Source organism: Euleptes europaea, chromosome 9 (assembly GCF_029931775.1).
Source record: "Euleptes europaea isolate rEulEur1 chromosome 9, rEulEur1.hap1, whole genome shotgun sequence".
NCBI lineage: Eukaryota > Metazoa > Chordata > Lepidosauria > Squamata > Sphaerodactylidae > Euleptes > Euleptes europaea.
This window is the reverse complement of record NC_079320.1, coordinates 68,076,295-68,100,433: the sequence shown is the minus strand read 5'-3', so window position 1 is coordinate 68,100,433 and position 24,139 is coordinate 68,076,295. Positions and strand designations below refer to the sequence as shown.

At 39.7% G+C, this 24,139-nt stretch overlaps 1 protein-coding gene across 2 annotated transcripts in view; it reads left to right on the top strand.

Moving 5' to 3' along the window:
• SLAIN2 (SLAIN motif family member 2) overlaps positions 1-24,139 on the top strand; it is a 36,996-nt gene that overhangs the window by 8,842 nt on the left and 4,015 nt on the right. Inside the window, exons 2-7 of one of the 2 annotated variants that reach the window (XM_056855631.1) lie at positions 3-151; positions 3,778-3,942; positions 5,083-5,244; positions 7,083-7,442; positions 12,997-13,134; positions 17,574-17,651. In XM_056855631.1, the coding sequence (XP_056711609.1) occupies positions 3-151; positions 3,778-3,942; positions 5,083-5,244; positions 7,083-7,442; positions 12,997-13,134; positions 17,574-17,651 (1,052 nt within the window). The remainder of the gene's footprint in view (positions 1-2; positions 152-3,777; positions 3,943-5,082; positions 5,245-7,082; positions 7,443-12,996; positions 13,135-17,573; positions 17,652-24,139) is intronic. The other variant, XM_056855632.1, reaches the window with a different exon arrangement.

The window sequence follows — 24,139 nt, the reverse complement described above, 5'->3', positions numbered from 1 at the left end:
AGGTTATATACCTCACCAAAGAAAAAAGTGACCCCAGTGCAGAAATCAGTTAGTCCACTAGTTTGGTGTAGGCAGATATTGGATTACCCAACTCCAGATATCGAAAGTGCTAAAAAGTCATTGATCCATAGGCTTGAACAAACAATGTCAGGTGAGTTTCTGCATCAGTGATTATGCTTAAGTAGTATCCAGAGATGTGGAATGTTTTTTAAAAATGTATTTTGTAAAACCTAGCCCAAGGCATTTTAAGTCTAGTTGATTTTTGTGGTGGTGGTAAGCACATTCTCACATTTCTTCCATCAAAATCAAAGCAACTGAAGTGTTTGGTTGTAATAGCTAGAGAGCTAGAGATGTCTGTGTTTTTTCAGTCCCAGGTACTAAGTTCAGGAAACTGCCCACTTAGATCAATCTCCAAACACAAAATTGTACTGTGTGAAATAAACATCAGTTGTAACTCTTCTGGTAAAGAAAAATCATTGTAGATTTGCAGTTCCAGCATTACATGTTATCCCACCTCCCTACTGGGAAAGAAACCATGTAACTTGCAGCTTTTTTCACAAATAGAGCTGTGGTCTTGTATTCGTTTATAGTTCCTGCATCATATTGCTTGTGTGAGTGGATCACTTCTGCGAGCAGGGCTTGTTCGTATCTTTACCTTTTAAGTCCTTGTGCATCATCAGAACTGAATCTTGGAAATTGGCCAGTTCTTGGATTTAGTGTGTGTATGTGTATATACTTAGATTTTCCTTCTCCTTTTGAATTATTACCTTTAAAAAAAAAACTGTATTGAAAATGTTAGGAAGCTTGTATAGAAGTGTTAAACTCAGATGAAAATCCATACATATTCTTCATATTGCCAAATCATAGATTTTCTCTCTAGCTATTAAGAGAAAAATTGGGTTTGCTTGTAATGGCGTAAATCTTATAGCATCACTTGTTAGGTAGGCTGCCGAAGGGGGAAACAAATCAATCCTTTCATTCTAAGGGGCCCTATTTTTATTTTTTAAGAAGCTCCAGGGCAGGGGTCCCCAACCTTTTTGAGCCTGTGGGCGCCTTTGGAATTCTGACACAGGGCAGTGGGCACAATAACAAAATGGCTGCCACAGGAGGTGGAGCCAACCACAGAATGTCATGGAGTGAGGTTATATATAACTCTAATAGTAACTCTTCGACATTTGAAGCAGAAGCTCTGTTTAACAGGATGCCTTTTAATCTGCACTAGTCAATCAGAAGCTCTGCTGGGCAAATGCCCCACCTAGCCTCTCCCACTTTCTAAAAGCACTTGGTGGGCAACCCGAAAAGGTGTTGGTGGGCACCATGTTGGGGACCCCTGCTCTGGGGTAGCTTTTCCAAATTCTTTGACCAGAGAGTTTCAGTGATCTGGCTTGAAAGAGTAGCATCTGCTAAGTAGAAACGAGTCAGTGAAGGCCGATGCTACAAAACGTTGTTAATCTTTAAGGTTCCTTGCTCTTGTAATAATTGTCATTCTAATGATGTAATAAAATGTGCTGGACAGAGAATTAAATAGGCTAGTAGCAAATACTAGTCCAAAGAGATTTCTGTAAAATATGTGAGTGGGCAACAAAATTGTAAATGAGACATGGAAGTGAACAGTGATGCATACTAGGGCAAAACAAAATATTTTCAATATACTTACAGACTAATGATGTCTTAACTGGTAGCAACTAACCAGAACAGAGATCTTGGGTAATGGTGGATAGCTCAGTGAAGCCATTAGTTCACACTGAAATAGCAAATTCTATGAAAGATATTACTACCGTAGTAAAATGACAGAAAATAAAATGCTCAGAACTGTAATGCCTTTCTATAAATATTTGTGCAACTCCATTTGGAACACTGTGTACCGTTCTAATCGCAGCATGTCAAAAAGATATTGTAGAGCTGGGAAAGGTGTAGAAAAGAACAGCCAAAATTATCACGGGTTTGGTGCTTGTTTATGAGAAAAGACCCCTGGGGCCTTTTAATGTAGAGGCAACATGACTGGAAGGGGAGGGGGACATGACAGATTTATAGAAAGTGGATAGAGATAAATTTTTCTCCCACTCCCAAAATGCTGAAACGCTGGGTTACCCAACAAAACTGCTTGGCAGTAGACTCAGGGGCAGAGAAGAGACAGTTCTTCACACAACAATAATTTAAGGGAGTTCCCATCCTATGGTCCAGTGATAAATAGCTTAGATAGTTTTTAGAAGGAGAACAGATAAATGTTCAGTGGCAGCGTTTCTCTGAATACCAGCTGCTGCTGGCAAAAGCAGTGAAGGGTTATTGCCTTTATTTTTATCATTCAATCAATCAAACATTTATACACCACATTTCCCTTTTGGCTCAAGGTGTCTTACACTTCAAAACCATTCATAATGAAATTGCGTTTATCCCACCCTCCACTACATAGCTGCAGCTCGGACCCCGGTTAAATACCCTAGCAAAGTATGGCATACTCATCAGGGAGCCTGTCCCACAAAGTGGGAGCCACTAATGAAAAGCAATGGGCTTTAATAGATGCCAGGTGGCTAGCTCTGAGTGGGGGAGGGGGCGCCAGAAGGTAACCATTAGAATACTGTAATTGGCATATGGGGAGAGAGAGGCTTTGCTTGTGGGTTTTCTGGAGGTGTCTAATTGGCCCCTGTAAGAAACACTATGGTGGACTAGATAAGCCTTTGTTTGATTCAGCAGAGCTTGACTTATGTCATGATTGTATAGTTCTTTCACCTTCTGGTCTGGGTCTCACCAACAGTAATGTTGCCATATGTCATGATACACAAGAATTCAAGGCATATGATGTGCAGTGGTATGGTAGGAGGGACTGTGGCTCAGTGGTAGAGCATCTGCTTGGCATGCAGAAGGTCCCAGGTTCAATCCCCAGCATCTCTGGTTAAAGGGCCTGGGCAAGTAGGTGATGTGAAAGACCTCCTCTGCCTGAGACCCTGGAGAGCCGTTGCCAGTCGGAGTAGACCGGGCAGAGTAGACAATACTGACTTTGATGGACCAAGGGTCTAATTCAGTATAAGGCAACTTCGTGTGTTCATTTGATGGTTGAGCAGGAGATCATGAGTCTTGGTCTTGTTTGTATGAGAGGTGCATGCTCTGGATGCCTCAGAATAGTATTGCTTGCTGATGCTGACCTGTAAAATCTCAGATGAGCAACAGACTCTTTGGAGAAAAGAAGTTCAATCTCTGAGCAAACAGGACTTCCAAAGCAACTTGTGTTTGTCTTTATGGATTGGGCTGTGCAGCGAGAAGCAGTATGCCATGATGCAAGATATTTTAATGCTACTGTCGTGGGACTCTGGGACTAATTGGGAGAAACTGATTGAGAAACTCAGAGTATGTTTGACGGTGACAGGAGTGGTTGATCCTTTGCATAAAGCTGTGGTACACTTCCTTGGTATTACTGGCAGTGTAGCTTCCGTTCCTGTGTAACCAGGCTCCTTCATCCATCTACAAATTTTCCATAGGTTTTCCCCCAAAGGACTGCAAATGAAACTGGAAGACCAAGCCTGATGTTAAGTGAAGTTGTTGCTTTTGGATGCCTTTTTAGCTTTTGGTACTCACAAAATGCCTTATAGAGCAAAAAATGCTGGCAACAAAAAATACTGACTGTTTCACTGAGGTTTTGATCACATATTGCTACTGCTCTGTAAGGAGTCTTCTTTTTAAAATGATGGAAAAATCATTTACACTTGTGACTACATAGCATTTAAAGTAAACAGTTCATGCCCTGACTTCCTGTATACTGTTCTTTCCTCTTTTATACAGCCCTCAAGAGACACAGTCTGTACAGTAATCCATTCAGCACTGTCAATTACACAAACTCTTACAGTCCAAACACTGGCAGTCCCTACAACAGTAGCTACAATTCCCCTTCCTCCACACCAGTGAAACCTCCTTTAGTAAAACAGCTCATTCTTCCTGGAAACTCAGGTAAGGGTCTCTCTAAATATAATGGCCACATTTTAAGTTGCAGGTGACATGAATCAACACCAGCGTATAAACATTCTAACAATTTGTCTCATTAAACTCATCATGTTAGATGAAAGTTGCCTCTGTTTGACTTCCTGACTACAGTGATATACTGCCATGCCTCTCAGCAAACTTAGTTTCCTTGACATGACACAAATCAATCAGATACCAGTTGGTGCCACAGCCAGGTCAAAAAGGGATGAATTACAGGCTTCCCTGTGGGTGGCTGTTGCGAAGACCAGATTTTTCAACTTATATTATGTAGACTGCTGGGCTATTTCCTGGGTTATTCCGTTCAAAATATTCATTGCCATGCATTCTTACATGGCAAATGAAGCCTTAAGGTAGCTGTGAGTCATTGTATTTACCATGACTTGGAAAACAATGATACGCTGAAGTGAGCTTCCTGCAATTTTGGGCATGTCCAAATCCAGCACTGTCCAACCATATGGGCACTTCTGGAGATAGCACAAAGTTGCTCTGTTTGATGGAATACAAGGGGGTGGGGGAGATTTGGCGCTTAAAGATTAATTTTTTGTCCAGTGGAAACTTCAGATGGGGGACATATTCCAGTGTTGTAATTCCTCAGTGAGAAGGAATGTAGTGAGGCAGTGGAACTTGAACACGCTTAGTTTATGCATAGGAATGGAAGGAGTCTCAGAAACATGAACCAAAACTAGTAATTTATGACTCTGTAAAAGTTGAACAGTTTAAAGGATTTCCCAATAACAAATTCACTGATCAAATGAGCAATTCTAAACAAAGTTACACTCCTCTGAAACCTATTGGCATCAGTGGGCTTAGAAGGGTGTAACTCTGTTGAGGATTGCACTGATAGTGTTTCAGCCTTCTTCCTTTTGTTTCTTCAGTGATAGTTCAGATAAATTCTGTTTATCTGTCCTCAGCAAGGTTAATGTTATCTGACCGATTGTAAATTTATCTGCACTCATCCAAGGAAAAGTGTGAGGGTTGTGTGTCAACTAGCTCGACTTGCTTCTTGTAGCACAATTCATCTCCCCCCCCCCCCCCGTGTTAAATTTTTCATACAGGTAAGATGACTCCTGGATTTCCCCCCCCCCCCATTTTTCCCTTTTCTTTTAGGTCATTTCAAAAGTTCATCAGATAGAAATCCTCCACTGAGCCCACAATCCTCTATAGACAGTGAATTAAGTGCTTCAGAAATGGATGAAGACTCAATTGGCTCAAATTACAAACTAAATGACTTAACAGATGTGCAAATTTTAGCACGGATGCAAGAAGAAAGTAAGTGTTTTCACAATAAAGAGTTGACACATTTTTTTCAGGTTCCAGTCTTGATTTCTTTTGAAGAACTGTTCCTTCTTGGTAAGCTGTGGAAATTTAACTTGAAAAGCATCTATGTTCTTAAGAAAAATTGCACACTTGGAAACTTGGAGACACCTCAACTATTGTGTAGACAGAATTAAGCCTTTCACCAATTCTAATTTCTCTGTTTCCTTCAATGCCCAAATCAATATTGGGCACAAGGATATCTTTTAATCCCTGGCCTACTAATTTATGGAATGCATTGCTCTGTCCTCTATACTCAGCAACTTCTGGTGCCTGATAATATCCTAAGTGTGCCCATTTGGGGCTACAGCGTCAGCTGCCTTGTAGGAGAACTTTACAAGAGATTTGCACAGAAGTCACATGGGCCTCCGTGCATGCAGTCCCTGGGCATGATAAGATAAAATTATTTACTTCAACCGATGCTGCCTTTGGGTGAAGTCTTGCATAGCCTTGCATCTTATAGGTAGACTGATGCCACGGGATGAGTGGCATTAGGGGAGATGCCTTACTTGGGATGTACTGCTTTTTAACATGCCCGATGCCCTTTTGACCTCAAAGAGAAAAGGGAAGCTCTTGAGTTAAGTGTGACTTTCTTCCCTTTCTAATGTTGTTGAGTGGGGTGAGCATTTCTTCTGATCAAGGGGATGAAGAATGTCAGGGTTCAGCCCCTTTCTCCTTGTCTTTATATTTATATTCTTTTTGCTAGTTTGGTCTATGCAACTTTCCCCCCTTCTAGTTGAATGTATGATGAAGTAGCATGGCTCAGATGTTATTATTTATACATAAAAGAGCATGGAGGATCATCAGGTTTGAATGTTCCCTTTGCCCGCAGCTCAATAACAAAACGTTTCTGCTTTCATAAAAAGTAATAGTTCTATTACATCCAAACCACAAGTAAACCTCCTTCTTCCTCCAAAATGATTCAAACCAGGATTAAACCAGAGTTATCATCTTAGTTGGGAGGCAGTAGAACAAACCATAGCTTCAGATGTAACCGCACACTCTGGTTTGCTGTGAAAGCAAAAGTGTTTAATTAGGTTCAGTGTGGGAGGGTAGGAGAAGCTTGTGAGCCCTAAGTTACCTCCAGGATCATTCATGTAATGACAAGCATTCAAGTGTTCTGTTCTTGATATGTCAGTGCAGGAGGTGGTTCCAGTGTGCAGAGGTTGAGGAAAGAGACGGTTCCACCACGGGTCTGTTCTGACACACAGAAGGGCTTTAATCTTCAAGTCAGATGATCTCCTTCCCTTTGTTTGCTTGTTGTTTTAAAATGTTTCTATCCTACCTTATCTTCTCAGACTCAAGGCAGCTAACAATGCAGCAACCAGTTTGTGAGGACACAAACTATTACCATCCAAATTTATGAAATTAGCACAGATTAAAGTACACAAATTACAAATTTAAAAGTATGCAAAATATAAACAAGCAGGAAGAAGAGAAATTGACAGCAAGCCCCGAATGTCCTTTGGGGGTGGGTACTAATTTACGATAGAGCAGAGTTTCCTAAACCTTTTGAGTCATGGAGCACTTTTCAGGAGAGAAATTCATCACGGAGCACTAATTTTCACCTTGCACCTATATACTAAACCGAACGACAGTAGTATTTTTCTTTCCAGTCTCTTCATGGAGCAATAGGAGATGTTTTGCGGAGCACCAAGTGCTCCTTGGAGCACAGTTTGGGAACCTCTGGATAGAGTATCAAATGTGGTAATACTTCCAGACACGTTTTGTTCACTTACAATAGTTCTATATTTAAACAGAGCTGAACAACAAATTGTCCTGCTTTTTGTCAGGTCTCCGGCAAGAATATGCAGCTACTGCTTCTCGGCGTAGTTCTGGCTCTTCATGCAGTTCTATGAGGAGAGGTACATTTAGTGATCAAGAACTTGATGCACAGAGCTTAGAGGACGATGAAGATAGCTGCCATCACGCACTGCATCCAGCTGTGAATCGGTTCTCTCCATCCCCACGCAACTCACCACGGCCTTCACCAAAACAGTCTCCGAGGAATTCTCCCAGGTCTCGTTCTCCTGCTAGAGGAATAGAATATAGTCGGGTGTCACCCCAGCCGATGATCAGTCGTTTGCAACAGCCTCGTCTTTCGCTTCAAGGCCATCCTGCTGATATACAGACTAGTAATGTCAAAAATGAAGGTAAAAGGCTTTGTCTCAAACGTTGCGCACAAAGCGTTGAAGTAATGATGGTGGCGGCAGCCTAGTAAGTACGTTGCTTAGTATGTAGTATTTAAAACTGCTGCGTGGTGTGGCATTACTGCTGAATTGCTGAGACACATACAAGAGAAAAGTAGAATAAGTGTCTTGACCATTCTTTTCATTAGGGCATCCGGAAATCAATGAGTAAGTAATGTGAACCTTATTGGGTTTCAGAGAGACGGCCGTCATTCTGTGCTTGCATAATTTTAAATTTGTGCTAATGCTGAAAAGTCTGTCTGAAAGGCAGAATACCCAGACAAAGAAGAGTTTCAAGGCTATGGGAATAGTTATTTGTTTCAGGACAATTGTACTCCTGTTGTAATTTTGGTCCATTTAGTGTGTCAGTGGGAACAAAACTAGCAACGTCCACTGTTGCCGTTCTGAGATGGTACCTACGAAGAAATGTACTATGTGATTACTTGGAAAAATGTGCAAACTGCTTAGCTATTATAGTGGGGTTGATTGTCATCTTCCAAAACATACATACAGGAGAACTCCTTTTAAATATGTTGTTGGCTTACAGAGTTCACAGATTTTAAAAATTGTTCTTATTTGTAAAAACAGAAAACCTGCCAGATATGCTATAGTCATGACAGCGTCAGTATCTAAGTGACATACATTTTAAGGTAAAAACTTCAGTCTTTACTTCCCTCTAAGAAACATTTCAAAAGGTTTAAAGTATACACTGCCCTCACTGAATTTCAGTCTGTTTTAAAATGAAGAAATGTAGTGGTTATCTACATCTATTTGAAGGAGACACATTGACTGACAAACTCTTTTAATAAGATTGTGTCTAAAATTTTCCTGTCATTTCCTAAATAAGGTCCTCAAATAGATTTCTCCAAGGAAAGAGCAGCAGTAGTGTTTGTGTTAGAACTAGTTGAGTAATTTGTAAAATGGAAGTTAATTAACAACAAAAAGGTATGGTACTTTTTGTGACAACATTTTTACTGGATATCACAATTTTATATGGTGCTTAATGAAGTGCGTAAAACTAGCATTTGCTCAGTGTCCACTGAACTTGGCTTTCTACCTGTTGTGGAAGATTCCAAATTGAGTCTGCACAGGGAGATCGCACAAGCAGTATTTGGCACTGTTGTTTTTCTGTTGTTGTTGGATGTCCCTTCTTGGCTCCTCACCTGCTTTACATATCTTGAGGCATGTCTTCAGATATCTTGCATTGCTAACTCTGCTTTGTGGAAGGGGGGGGAGCGGATCAAACCAGTGTGCTGTTGAGGAAGGGTGGCTGTAAATGCTTTCATTCACTCAGCTCTATAAAGCTTCGCATTCCTGTTCACTCCCATTCCTTGTTTTTATGCTTTTCCTGAGTTCTGTACATCCTGTGCACCAAAAGATCACAGGTAACTCTGCATGTTCCTAAAGGATCATTTAGGCAGGGATGGCCTTGGCCATTTAGACCTTGGAAGGCAGATTCTGTAGCTTGCTTTTTCTTCCCCACACTTATGCTCATATAAACGACTGATTAGTTGTTCATAATTTTTTTTAGTTGGGTGCAAGACTCAAGCTATGTGTAGTATATACCTTTTCAAAGCCATGAAGATAGTATGATAGAACTATTGTTTTTCGTAATATATGCATTCCTTTTTTTTCATTCTCTTTATACAGTCTAGGTAAGGAAGCTTTGTATCTTTTGTAGTTTCAAAAGTGATTGTTCTTCTAAGACTTAAAAGCTGGCTGTTTTCTGAACACAGCCTCAGCATCATGATCTATCAGCATAGAATGGAATAACTTCAGAACTGTAATAGACACCTCTCTTGCAGAAGTCCAATTGAAGAGGTTTTATAGTTATCGCAGGGAAGGGTGTGTTTCTTTATGGACTGTGCTTGTTCTTTTCATGGATCCTGTGAAATTCCACTCATTTATAGTGTGAGGGGCTATTGATGGAACTTTTCAGACCTTAGAGAAGAGTCTGTTCATGGAGGAATGGTTCTCCCATTCTGCCCTGGCTGGCTTGCTTATCCTCTTGCAACTAGTTGCTTGATGTCCTTTCAGATGTGCTGCTTGTGATTAACTGTAGTAGTACTTGCTATAGTGCCATGGAAGACAAGAGCGTGCAGAGTGAATGGAACAGAGACCCAGGACGGAAACTGAGCTGGAACCTTGGGAAGATGAATAGTAGTAATAGGGCTAGGCTGGATACTGCAGACCTGGATAGGGAAAAGGGACAAGAGTTCATGTTCTGCAAAGGCCATGACAAAAATGTCCCTTTTGGGGAGGCTAGACAGACCAGGATATAGGAAGCCACCAAGCTATCCAGTTACATTTGGTTGCCAGCCTTTAGTCTACCAGAACAGAGGGAGAATCATTAATAGGATTGTTCTCCTACGGAATAAAAAAAAAGGATCTGAAGCATTACATCCTTTTTGTGGGTGTTATTATAAAAGCATATATATGAAAAGTAGGTACCAGGCTTTAAGAAACAAGCATGGATAGAAAATACAGCAGACTATTCAGTATCATTTCACGCTCTTTGCCTTCCTCTGAAAAATTAGTCCTTTTTCTAAGCAAAAGCCCAATTTTATGTCTTCGAAACTGGCAAAAATAAGTTCGAGCCACACAGCCAGTTTTCACAAAAGGGCATCCTGACCCTACACACTACACAGATACCTGTTCCTCAAAAATGCAGGCATAGTTCACCAAGCTGAAGGCTGATGTGAGTCTGTCAGAGTTCAATCTGGAAATCTTTTGAGGCCTAGCAAGCCTGTATCTGTCACAGCTATCAAAGCAGGTTGCCAGAACAAGTTTTACTTGCTACATTTTAAGGCTCTCAACAGCTTTGTTGTAGCAAAAAAAATGACGTGGCTGAAGAACAAAACTTTGTCGCTATTCTGTAAGTTTGGCTAGCATTTCTCAACGCTTTCTTGCATGCGCACGTACCCAATGTGCCAGAATTAAGTGGCTAGTTGAAAGGGAAGAGGGAAAGTATATGGGAAGTTGGTTGAAGAGACACTCAAGGTTGAGAGTCCCCCAAAGGTGACAAGGAAATTTGCCTCCTTCTCACCTGACAGGTTGCTGCACTATTGTTAACTCATGCTGAATGCTGGAGTAAGAGGCAATTTCTGATCTGGGGAAGATGGGAGCTACTGATTTAAGGCCAATTCCTTACCAATCACAAAAACAGAATGGCTAGCAGAGGAAATAGTGGCTTCTGCTTTTTGGCCACAAAGGTGCCAATATCCTCTCCATTATGATGATACCATGTGTTTCCCAGACACTGCTTTTATAAACAGCAGTAATTTTAGGAGCCCCGTGGCGCAGAGTGTTAAGCTGCATTACTGCAGTCAAAAGCTCTGCTCACGACCTGAGTTTGATCCCGACAGAAGTCGGTTTCAGGTAGCCGGCTCAAGGTTGACTCAGCCTTCCATCCTCCCGAGGTTGGTGAAATGAGTACCCTGCTTGCTGGGGGTAAAGGTAAGATGACTGGGGAAGGCACTGGCAAACCACCCCGCAAACAAAGTCTGCCTTGGAAATGTCAGGATGTGACGTCACCCCATGGGTCAGGAATGACCAGGTGCTTGCACAGGGGATCTTTACCTTTTTAATTTTTTTCCTGACAAGTGGGTCCAAACCTCCCTTGTAGTAATGGCATAATTGCATGTGGCAGGAGGGGTACCAAGTGAATGGACTATGCTTATGTGCATGCTAGTTAAGTGGGTTTTTTTACCTTCTAAAATAAAGTCCTAGCATATTTTCTTCACCAGGATGAGCAGAACTGTTTTCTTACCCTTGCTTGCATTCTGTTCCCTTCATTTCTCTTTCGTTGCCCCCAAAAGCATGGAAATGCCAACAACCAACAAGAAATGTTGCTAAGGGCCAAACCAGACAGAGTGCAGTATGTCTGTGATTGGATTTCCCAACATTTTAGTTTCAACTTAAAAGCAGGCAAAGATGGTTGGGTGGGTGAATTTAAGTGGGGTATTGGTGCTGGAGAGGGCTTTTTAGCCCCTTCCTCCTGTGCTGTTTCCCCAGTTTAAACTAGGTTCTCCCTTCACTCAGATGCTAGTAGCATTGGTGTGGGGAAAAGTCATTTTTCCCTTCTAGAGGAACGAATAGCAGCTTCAGGGGAGATTTTGATCAGGAAAATGGTGCAAAGGGAGAGTTAAATTATCCTTCTCCAGCATCTGTATCCCTCAATCCAGTTAGTCCCCAGAGCTGCATCACATCTGGTTTGGTCCAAACTTAAACCTCACAGCAAATGTACAACTGGTGTGTCATAACACCTAGAAAATTTGTCCCACCTAATCTATTTGAAGACAATAAATCCTCTTATCCTTAGAGCTACATCAAAAGCTGCCAAGGAAGCTCAGTTCCTTTACTATTGGTCTGTTGAGTAAGAGATTATCTGCCCTCGTATTCCTTAATTGGGACGACTGATTTGGCGACAGCCACCTATCCTGATAAAGCAAGATTAATCTATTCTTGGTACTAGTTGAACTGATGGAGGCTCGGGACGCCATGTTCTTCAGAGGGGTGTCTTTTTAATGTTAGACCCTCCTGCAGCCTCAAGATCAGGTTATTCAATTTATCATTAATTTAGTTGGTCAACATAATTTGCTAACTAATTTCACACATGATTTAAAACCTGAATATTCTTTGGCTATTTACATAGTGTGATCAACTTTCTAAGAATTTTCACAAATATATTTGTATTTAGCCATTTACAGGATGGAATGCAGTAAACAAACCCACTGAACAATCACCTCTGTTGATCTGAATGTGATGTTCATTGTCAAAAACACTTCAGTTTGAGCCGGATAGAATATTTAATATCCTCCCTGATGATAATTTGGCTAAATAGCTGCTGTGTTCTATCTTGGAGGGGAATGCTAGTTAGTTATGTCAGACTATATTAGATAGAAAGTATCAAATCCTAAGTACATTTTAAGCTAATAGAAGTGCTTCATTTTTTAAAGTAGAAATGACAGGCATTTCTTATATAAATGAATACTTATTGATGGAAACATTTGTGTCCCTTTTTCTCTGTAGTATGATTTCAGTGGCTAGCAGTCTGATTCCCATACCTTAAATCCTAACTCCCATGCCAGAAAGCAAAAGTTCAGTATTTCCTCCCGTTTCCTGCCAATGCTTCAAGGCAACTTACATTTTTTTAAATTAAACAACACAGAAATAATCAAAACAAAGTTATTAAATAATCAAGTCAAATCAGGAAATGACAAAGCATAATCACAAACTACAACATAATACAGAAACAAAAATATCACACTTAAATAATTAGTTTCTTAAATATAATTTTGGTAATATATTGCAGAGTTGCCATAAGTCGGTCGTGACTTGATGGCACTTAACACACATACAATATATTGCTGAGCAGTCATATTCAAGCTGTGTGTGTTTGTTGGAAATTTGGTTTTTTCTCAAGACGCTTGGACTTTGGATCACCAAGGTTGGTATTATGGTTGACTCTTCTGCATCGGATGGTATGTTGTGGTGTTCTTATCTTTTCTCAATACAGAAAAACTAAGGCGTAGTCTTCCAAACCTGTCCAGGACATCTAACATCCAAGTTGAGTCTGTGAAAAACAGTAGAAGTGACTCAAACTTTCAAGTGCCAAATGGAGGAATACCTCGTATTCAACCTCAACCCTCAGCCAGTAAGTATCTTTACAGTGATGCTGTAAACACAGCTTCTGAAGGTTGGCTGCAAACCATAGCTATGTGTTTACAGTTTCATGGTAAAGGAATTAGACGTTTCATGCTAATGATGATCACTTGGCCAAATTTAATGTATCTTAAGCAAGTGAGGTGTTGTCCAAGTGCAGTTCTTAATGATGAAGCATGTTATGGTGGTGTCCCAAGTTATTTCTCATTATTGATATTATTCCTTACAGTCTGGTTTTCTACATAGAAATCACAGTCCTTTGGTTAATCATTCCGTAAGCATTGGATTTTTAGGCATACGGCACTGTCTAATTTTTATGTAAATGACATCTGATTTTCATTATCGAACAATATCCCTAAGCAAGGAATTGTAAAGTATACTGAATAGCCTCCTGCTGTGTTTCAGTTTGCAGCATCACGCTATTTTATTCCTTTATTACAAAGATGAAAAAATGTTGATATAGAGATTTTCAGATTTCTACCTTACCAGGCTCAGTTTCAGTATTGCACACTGTCTGTTGAGTTACGCTGATATAAATAGAAAGCCAAGATTTTTATTAGCTGTGATAATTCCCTTCAACAGATGGGAGGTTGAAAATTCTGATGTCAAACTTAAGTTTAGCTGCCTTGTGTGTCAGTCAGACCAAAAGGTGAAATCCAAATTTTAAAATAGTTGGGATTTCATATTGGTGTTCAGTGTTTATCTTCAAGAACTGATTGGAGTAGCCCCTTGTATGAAGGTATAAAACTCCGTAGCATCAATCACTTGAATCAGAGATGATTATGATTTCATTTCCATCTTGAGTCTCTGAGAGAAAGGTGAAGTAAATGAAGTAAATATATTTTAAAGTAATATTTTTATGTAGAAAATGTTTTTACTTTTCCCGTGATAAAAATTTAGTTACTGTATGTAATCCATTGAGCAGAGCATAGTAACATGACTGTGGGATCACAGGCTGCTTGGCTAATAGCCAAGATGGAAAAGAATAAGGGATTTTGAATTAGCTTGTACATATACTCACTGCCAAAGAATCAGCCTCTTATAGGAACTTGGTTTAAGGTGTATTATCAGAAATATCAATCTGATTATTCAGTTCCTGTTCATAAATCCTTTTGTTAAAAAGGGGGTACAAGTCTTGTCCTTGTGACACAAAAATCTAAATAAAATGCCTATATATTTTAGGATTAAATTTTACTTTGGAAGGGACACACAAATGTAACAAATATATCTTCTGACAGTTTTATGTACATAAGCCTTAATTTTTCTTATGTTTTGTGCTTTGGTTTTCTGGGTCTTTACTGGCTTTTCTTCTGCAAACACTACACATCTAGCGGTCTTTTCATTCTTTTACTTAACTGCCACTCTGCATGAGCTTAACTTGGCAAGGTTGCTTTTGTTTCCACCTTTGCCTTCCTTGTTAACTCGTAACTTACACTTTGGGAAAATGCAGTTGTTACTATTAGTGACCAGAAGTGTATCAGTGAGTGTGTCATGATGGTTTAAACACAAACATATTAAAACACATAGCAGTGTCTAGAAAAAATAATTGTCAATTATTTTCTGGAGCTGTCCATTGATAATGGAGTTTGTTCACTTTCAGTGCTTTCCACACCGTTCAGGCGTTGTTTACCTTTCAATTATGGATGAATTACAAATATTGCTACTTCCCGAAGTTCTTGTCATCTCTTCTCCTTTTCCCCTTATTGAATGTTGCCAATCTGAAGGTAGCAATTAATTCCAAGTTACTTTATACTTCTCTGGATTTCTAAGGCAGGGAGGGACAGATATCCATCCTTCTTTTGAACCAGATTTGAGTTCAGTGAATGAGATCTGGGAAGCCAAGATCTTGGTGAATGGTGTGTGCCCTGCATTCCATTGGTAGTCCTTAAACTTACAGGGACGTTAATTGCTAGGGTTGTCACTTTCCCCCAGAGGTGGATAAAGCTGTTTAAGTGGTTTGGATCTAAACAGTTTTTCAGCTGATGAATAAGGGAGGTGGGAGTCCCCTTTGACCACCCAGGAAGGCTGTGCAGGGGAGTTTGAGGCATCTTTTTTGTGAGTTTTGGCCTTCTTAGTTTAATGGAAAAAAATTAAGGCTAGACCAGGGGTGTTGAGTTAAATTGTTACGAGGGCTGGATTTAACATAAATGTCACTTGGTCGCGCTGGGCCATGCCTGGCCAGCCCAGATTGAGACTGGTGGCTGCATCATGGGATCTCAAGGGGCTGGATCCGGCCCATGGGTCTTATGTTTGACGCCCCTGGGCTAGATGGCATGATGAGGAGTTGTCAAATTAGGTGGTATGGTGAAAGAGGAAAAAAAAAACATTCTTTCTCAGTGAACCATAATTTGGGATAACTTGAAAGTTATTGATTTACAGGACATATACATCCATGCAGTGTGCAGTTAATTTATGTAATTTATTTATTTTACAAAAAATTTGCCCCACTTTTCTGCCCTCATAGGGGCCATCCAGGCAGCTAACAAATTAAAACATATGTAATAAAATACCATCTTGAAAGCTATTTAAAAAAAAACGTTGGAAATTTTTTAATATGCATGCACACCCAAATTCATGGAAGAGAAACCCATCTAGTTTTTATAGTGATAAAAAGGAACCACAATGCTCAGAGGCAGTACACCTACACTTCCCACATGCTGGATGGAAAATGGATAGCAATTTCAGTCATGCTGTGCTTGTGAACTTCCTGAATGAATCTGGGCTCTTGAAGACAGATTAGTATACTGGATGGACCTCTGATCTGGTCCAGCAAAGCTATCCTTACCTTCTCTAATGCTGGATTATGAGCTGTATTTACTCATTACTTAAAAGGGAAGCCACAGGTTGAGTGATATGTGGCTGCTTATGCCGGGTAAATGTAGACTGTGGATCGTACATTCTATACTTGTAATACAGGTTATTAGGGACTGTGCCATATTACTGTTAATGTTAAAGATCTAAGAATGGATTTCTGATCCCCGAAAGTTAACATTGCATATCTGAAAAAAGTCATCGCTTTGTGCCCCATCTTGACAATTGGGTTCACACACCTTTTTCCCTACACTATTATTATTTCTATTTTTCTTCATCCGTGCATGTACAGAAATTTTCTTCCTACTCTTGTTGAAGAGAAATGGGAGGGAGAATCAGAGGTGAATGAGAGGTGCTTGAATGAGAGACTATTTTGCCCTTTCAAAAATGTAGCAGCGGCCGAACTTCATTTTCAGTGTTAAGTTTTACTGAGGTATTCCTCTTCTAGCTGTCTATGCACTATTGATCATCGTAGGCATAAATCTAAAGAAATGTGGGACAGGCTTGGTTCAGACTGAACCCAGGTTAAAGAATCAGGATCAGCCATCACATGCAGCCCCACCCTTACATGCAGTTCCCTTCTCCTCCCTCTACTCAAGTTGGGTGTTGTGTGAGCAGTACTAACCTGTGTTAAACGGAAGCTGTATGTACTCATAAAACCATGTTAAGAACCTGGCTTTAGTCAGGATTTTCAAGGTCTAGGATTGCCCCTAGTTTCACTTGGAAGCAGGCCATGCCCATAGGGTCTCAGTCATATCTAAATGTTCTTCAGGTTTTGATATGCCTCTATAATTCTGACTTTACACTTAGGCAGGCAGTAGGTTGATATCTTAAGATACTGCCAGTGTCATCCTAAGAACACTTTCCTTTGAGTAAGCCTCTTGAATAGATCTGCATAAGATTCTGACTAGACCTGCTTAGGATTGCTCTCTGCATCTTGTCTCAGTTTGAGTGTTTTACTTCTAAGGCTTTGTGCCTTTCTCTCTTATATAGGCCAAAATTATTGTTCCATCTCAGTTTAATAAATTGCAGTGCTAGATTATTTGTTAACTTTTAGGAAGAGAACATCAGGTCAGGAAAGCTAGCAACCTACTGTGATTTTTATTATTTTTGAAGGCAGACTTTTCAAGGGTGAGGAATTTCTGGAGAAAGAAGCTACCTTCTAGAGATGACTATCTGAAATGAAACTGTGAATTGTCTCTTAGGTAGGGAATTAAATCTGGCAGCTCACTGCATTGAGTTTTTCAGTGTAACTTTTCACTGACTGGCTGTGGCATGTTTGGCTGGTGGTTTGTTCTCCCTTTGGGTGTGCGGACTATTTTGCATTCCTCGGTTTTGGCCTGCAAGAAGCTTTTTGCCTGCTAAGACACATAACACATTTTGTCATACAAAATTTCTGACATTTTGCAGTCCTTTATAGTGTGGTGAGCATCACTTCTTTAAAACAAAATTCTCTTTCAATTGCTACTACTGGAGCTATAACTGCTGTTCATCAGTTTTTTTGCTTCCTGGTGCTTTATAGGCAGATAGAATCCTAAAATCTTTAGTGAATTTTGAATTGTATCTCAGAGTCTTTATCTTCTATCTTTAGACAAATATAACATGTCTTTGTTTCAACAGCTCTGCAAAGGCAGAAAAATTTGCCCCGTGTTGCCTTCAAAGCAAAACAGCTACTTCATACTCCAGCTACCAAAGGAGGTAATTAGCTTATAGCCTCTTACTGAGCTCCAGCAAAACTCAGGGGGAAAAAACCCTTGGCTTAAACTTCTGCACTTCAAATAACGCATGTGGAGACTAATGATAAGCACATTTGTTGGTGAATGTAATGTCATAAGTTCTATTCAGAGATTGCTGCATTCTTCAGATGTTAGCTGTTAGAATCATAACATATGAAGGAAGGCTTTGATTCTTATCAAAGTAAACTCTAAAGTCCCAAATCTTATATAACCTTAAAATTATTGAGACCCACTGCTTTAGGCCTGCCCAAGACTTTTTTTTCTTAACGAGAAATAATCACAATTGTGTCAGAATTTGATCACCTTCTGCTTTACCTTAGAAGCAAAGTTGAGTGGTGTATGTTAGTTTGGAGCACAGTCCATCAGTTGCGTCTCTCTTGCAATGGCTTATATTTTTGGACCTTAATGCCTAGCTGAAGGCATCTTAATTTCAGGGCTTTGATCTGGAAAAATTTGTCGCTGTCTTAAAACATCAAAAACTATCGACTTGTTCTTTTATCTTGAACTAAATCTGTCTTCTGCTGGCATAACCCTCAACAATTTGAGCCATCTGAATAGTGAATATGGAGCATCATTCATTTGGCTAATTCTAAGGAGGTCAATAAAATTAATTCAGATGGTTCTTTCTCGTTTTGAAGGTCTATATATTTGGTATAGTCCTAACATTGTAAAATGCTCATCCATTTTTAGACAGCATCTTTCATTGTTGTAGTTTTTACAATGTTGGCACTTCTGTACATTTTTCTTTGTAAGTTATTTTGGAACAGCTGGATGAAATTCTTCAGATCTGGAGATCTTGCATTCTTTTCTGAAATTAAGAGCTTCTCTTGGTCAGGCTGTTGGCTTAGGCACAAGTATAATCAATTAAGTTGCATTTAACTTCAAGTTATCAAGACTTCAAATAAAATACACGCACATGATCTAAGTAAGCCCTTGTTGGAAACATATGGAATTGTCTTATTACCATTTATTCACTTAGTTCAATACTTTGACTGGCAATTGCTGTCTAGGTTCTGGCGCAGAGAAAAGTCTTCCTTAATACCTGTTATCTGACACCTTTTTATCTAAACCTGTCAGAAACTGAACCTGCAACCTTGTACATACAACCCCTCCTTGTAGGTGGAAACTCCCTACTCAGCAGGTGGGAAGGGCCTTTAATCTAGCAATTTCTATGGGCCAAGTACAATCCTGCTGGTCCACTCTGCTGTTACTGCTGCATGTTTATAGGGTTGGATGTAGACATTCACAGATGTCATAGAAAGCAGTTGTGCTGCCTTCACTTTCTTTCTGGCATCCCACCCACCCAACCAAAAGCCATTCCTGAGTGTCGGGACCTTTGAAAACAGCATAAGGTGTGGTATGGGAGGCTACAGTGGGAAGGAGGCATTGAGATAACATCATTTCACAACTCTTGTTCCACTAGCGAAAGTTCACCGAATAATGGGGAGGCAGAATTTTGCCAATTTCACCTTCCGACTGCAGCTACCCATGATACATCTCACAGTATTATTCCCAAGAGTCCTCCAGTTTCTACAAGCAAATGATCAGGGGGTATAGAAAGAAGGGGTGGTAGAAAAGATCCCTTCCACAATCTCCACTTAGCTCACCTCCCAGTGATCTGGATCTTACCCAATATTCATAATCTTACAAAACGTGTTTTTCTTACATTTCTAAGCAAGGTACATTAAATAACACTTTGTTCTGCAGTATTCGCAAAAGCCCTTGCAAAATATGCATGTAGCGCATTTCAAGGATTTTAGTAGTTTGAAATTATTCCGGTTTCGTAAGTTGGTTTTAGATTGGTGGCTAGTGAAATGGCTTGTCCAAGAGTTGTATGTAAACAAGAGGCTGATTCTTGCTTCAAACTATGCTGCCTTCTTTAAAAGCAGGCATGTTGTCTGCCATATAGATTACATTTGTGGTTTTTGGTCATCAAGGGCCACATGCATTATGAGTTATTATCTTGAATTTGATCTTTTCAGGATATTTCTTGACTTCTGAAGGGTAATAGATAAGTATCATCTCTTGACTGCCTCCTACATAGATTTTAGCTTCAGGAGGTGAGACGGTATTCATATATTTCCCACACGGTTAAAAGAAATATTGATGGAGGAAAATTATTAAGCAAGAAGACAGTGACTATGTCAGTTGGGTAGTTGATGCAACTGTGTGGTGAAACTCATCTGTTTCAGTTCATATACCTTATGAAATAGCCAATATTTCTCCATCATTCATGCAGGAATCTGAGAAAAGCCTTAGGTCCTGGGTCCTGATTTTGATATCACCTTTTTCTGGGAATATTTATTGTAACTATGTGCTCTTCCTGTGTTCTTGGTGATTTAAAAGCTGTTACAAGAATATAAGTACCTCAACTAATATACTTTCCAGGCTCCTATTATCGTATGTCATTTTTCTGTTGTCACAAAGCTACATGGAAGATAACAAAAGTAAATTCACAAGGAATGAGATTCTGAACTTCATTATATTTTTGCCAAAAGCTTGTATACAGATAATGTTCTAGTTATCACTGATATTTTGAACTACTTAAGTGGAGTTGTTTGTAAAATATCTAGCATGAGACTAGAACTGGAGATGTTTTAGATGTTTTGAAGGTTACTGTCAAGTAACTGAAATTGAGCTTAAAGGAAAACACTACATTCATACATACGGTACATGCATACAGTTGGGGGCCATATTGTTTGTTAAACATCATAGTTCCCACCCCCACAGGCCTGCGATTTTTAACAATCCTATCCACTGACTGAAAAACAAGGGAAACACATTGAGCTTTCTCATGGCTAAGCTCTGTTGTTACATGGTTTTGGTCTGGTGTCTAATGGGCAGTCTAGTTAAATAATCTTTGGGAAAGCTTCTTCATGTCCCTGTTTCCATGCCTATGCCTTTTAACAGGATCTTTTCATCCGGTATGAAACTTGGAAGTTCAGACTATAAGAGGCTGGGTATTATACTTTCTAGGACAAAAATTACCTGAATGTGCAAGGTCTTGAAACTCTAAGCAAAGAATTGATGACTACCAGCCCAGCGGGGCAGAATAATCCCCCATTTTTCCCCTTGGGATTTATATTAAACTGTGTGAGCTTCTGAGGATGAAGCAGTCCTACCTGGACATTCATGAAGCATCATCACAGTGTTGCCATTTTCCTTCCCATAGTAGAATTTTGTTTGGGTCTTTGTACTGCCGTAGCTTCTGAAGCCTTCTTCCTTTCCTCTTAAGAATGGATAACATGTATTAACGTTGCTAAGGTTCTTGGTACTATATTAATAAATGTCCTAGATTAACAACATCTTCTTTGGGCCTGTGCCACATCGATAAATTTAGATGGTTGGGTTTTGAATACCGTAAATTCTTTTCTGAGAGTACTGACTTCTCAAGAGCAGACGCTCAGTTTGCGCTGTGTGATGTACTTGAGCTTGCTTTTCCTTTAAAACAGTGGTTCCCAATCTTTTTTTGACCAGGGACCACTAGGACTTTTTTGTTAGGCGCAGGGATCCCAAGGTTCAAAATAAAAATTCCGATAATTTGAAAATAAACTTTAATCATAACTGTTAGTTAAACATTAAACTTAGAATAATATTTGAATATATTTTTTATAATAGAGAACTTTTATTTGAAAATATTAATTTATTATGGGTTTATAACTTTGTTTCGCAGACCTTAATTTAGTTCTCGCGGACCCCCGGTTGGGAACCAGTGCTTTAAAAGAACGAGCCATTCCCTTCATATATTGGGAAGTTGCTTACTGTTCTGTGGTGGTGTATGTGTAGTACAGATGCAGTTTACCTGTTGGTTTAGGACTGTTCGGAGTACTCTCTGCCTGCTTCCATTACACTCATAGTCCTTTGGGAAAGCCCTGCCTTGAGCAAAGAGCCGGAGTCAGCGTGCCACATGTTTCTCGCCTTAAAGTCAGTGGTGCTGAAAAGGAGCATTGGGAATATGCAGATGTTCTCTTTGCAGATGTGGGTATTAGTAGATGTTCTCTGGCAAAGAACTTGTATTTCAAATGGAGTTAACTAGGGAGTCTATTAATAACTGCCTCATGCTTGTCATGGCTTGGATCTCAAACAAAGAGATTCTTCGTTGAGCCACGCGCCACTGCTAGCAAAGACCTTTTTGTTACAGCAAAGTTCACAGCGGTATGCAATGCGTTGGCAGTGTGGTGTGGTGATCACTGAAGTATTGCATGAAGTCAGCTTGGATGTGAAGGCCTATTGACAGAATAAAGACCTTCAATTTTTTAAATCCCTCCATTAATGAGAACAAGGTTTTAATCCTGACAAGGATTAAATGGTCAGAATCTACAGAAATTGAATTGTTCAATATCCTCCAATCTGACTTATTGTCCAAACTAAAGATGTCTATAATTGGCTCTTCCTCTCATGAGGAGGTACTAATAGCCTTTTCTCAAGTTATAGAACAATGTAGCTCTATAGCCAAACCGATACGTAAAACTATTTTTGAAACATCGACCTGGTTTGATTACGAATGTTTAACTCAAAAAAGGAATTTGCGATCGGTTTTTGGGAAATCTAGGAAAGGAGGCCAAACAATCGATATGGAGCAATATTTTTCGTCAAAAAAAGCTTATCAGGAATTAGTGGCTAATAAAAAGAAAGCCTATTATCAAAAAAGATGGGACCAGCTCTTTTTATCTCTGAAATCAAGTGACAGTAAAATCTTTTGGAGAACAATTTCTTGCCTATTAAACAACAAACCCTTTCCTGACTCAAATATTGTCCCTCAAGTATGGGTTGATTATTTTTCCAATGTCTTTGGCCATGCTGTGGTCCCTCCATCTGATAATGAGGAGATTATTCCCTCAAATATCTCTCCATGGCATGCAGTAATTATGACCCTAATTTCTAAACTAAAATCCGGTCGAGCACCAGGTCCTGATGGGCTCCCTGTTGAACTCTTTAAGAAATATGCTGACTGGTGGGCTCCACTACTAGCCAGCCTTTTTACATCAATTGATCATTATGGTATCATTCCACAGTGGGCTGTAGCAGTACTTCTTGGATCTCTTAAAGGGGTGGTACTACATATTATCTGTAATTAGTCTGCTTCACTATGGTGGGTTAAATTGTCAAAGATCACTTTAAATTTACATTACGTCCTATGATCCCCACTCCCCCCAATCACAAGACACAATCTAAATCCACTATAGTGCAACAGATTAATATTTACAAAGCTCACCCATTGAATTTATGTAAATTTATGCATGTAAACAAAATTTCTGGAGTACATTACAAACAAAGGTGCCTACATTTACTACATTGCCTCATGAATAAATATAAGTTTTTCTGTCATCATAGTCCCATCTTAAAAAGTAATAAAAATATCAGGAAAATATCCAATATTGATGAAATGTAGAAATGCTTGAATTCTTAACTTCTAAGACAATAGCCTCATTTTCTTAAATGATGCAAAGAGCAGTTCCAAATGTGTTTTGGTGTATTAGGGAAATGTCTCTCTGCAGAGCACATATAAAAGGAACAAATTAACTGCAAAACAGAGTACTGTACTAAAATAGGTAAAGCAGCAACTGAAATGTGAATATAAGATCTTGATATGAAATGAAATGGTAGGGACTAGAGGGACAATTTGTAACAGTTTGCTATGTTCTTTTTTTGCAAGTAAAAACTGGCTAGTTCTTCATGGTTTCTGTTTAGGCACTCTATTTGGGCTCTACCATATGCAAAGCAAAGTTCAGAACATCTAGTGCCAAGCCAAAAGAAATCTGGAGGCCAGCTCAAGAGAAGAAACACCAACATGCATGCCTCGAATGGCAGAGCCATGGCCTTTCTGCTCAGTTCTTCAGCCACTTTGGCGGCAGCAGCGTTTTGGGATTTTTTTTCCTATTATGAATTGAGCTATTTCTTTCTTCTGCTTTCTGGAGTCCCATCTTAAAAAGTAATAAAAATATTTTTATTCCCTTTTCACCCATGAGAGAGAGAGAGAGCTTGTATAGCAGTCCCCATGTAGAAGTGCCTCTAGAACAATGAAAATTAAGCCCTCATCATAGCCAGTATCAGCCAGCCTTGGAATTCCAGCCTTCCAGCCTTGGAAGGACAACTTGGTCCTTACTTTCTGCTGTTCAGCCTGTGCCACTGAGTTTGTTTACCCTCCCTCACAGCTGGCTAAAATTACCTACCAAAATTCTGTTCTCCTCTTGGACTTGTACCTTCCTGGGGAAAAGATACCATAAGGAGTCCCTCTCTTTCAAGACTGTATCTCCTACTACCATTCAAAAGAGAAATTGGAGTCTCTGCCCTGACCTATTTTCGAGGTGTCAGTGCCTTCATCTGTACTGGGAAATTATGCATAATTATGCTTGCTGCCATTCTGCCCAGGTGTTTGGTTCATCTTAGTTAACCTCAAGGACACTTTATTTTAACCAGTAACTAGTTTTGCATTCTCTAGACATCTGC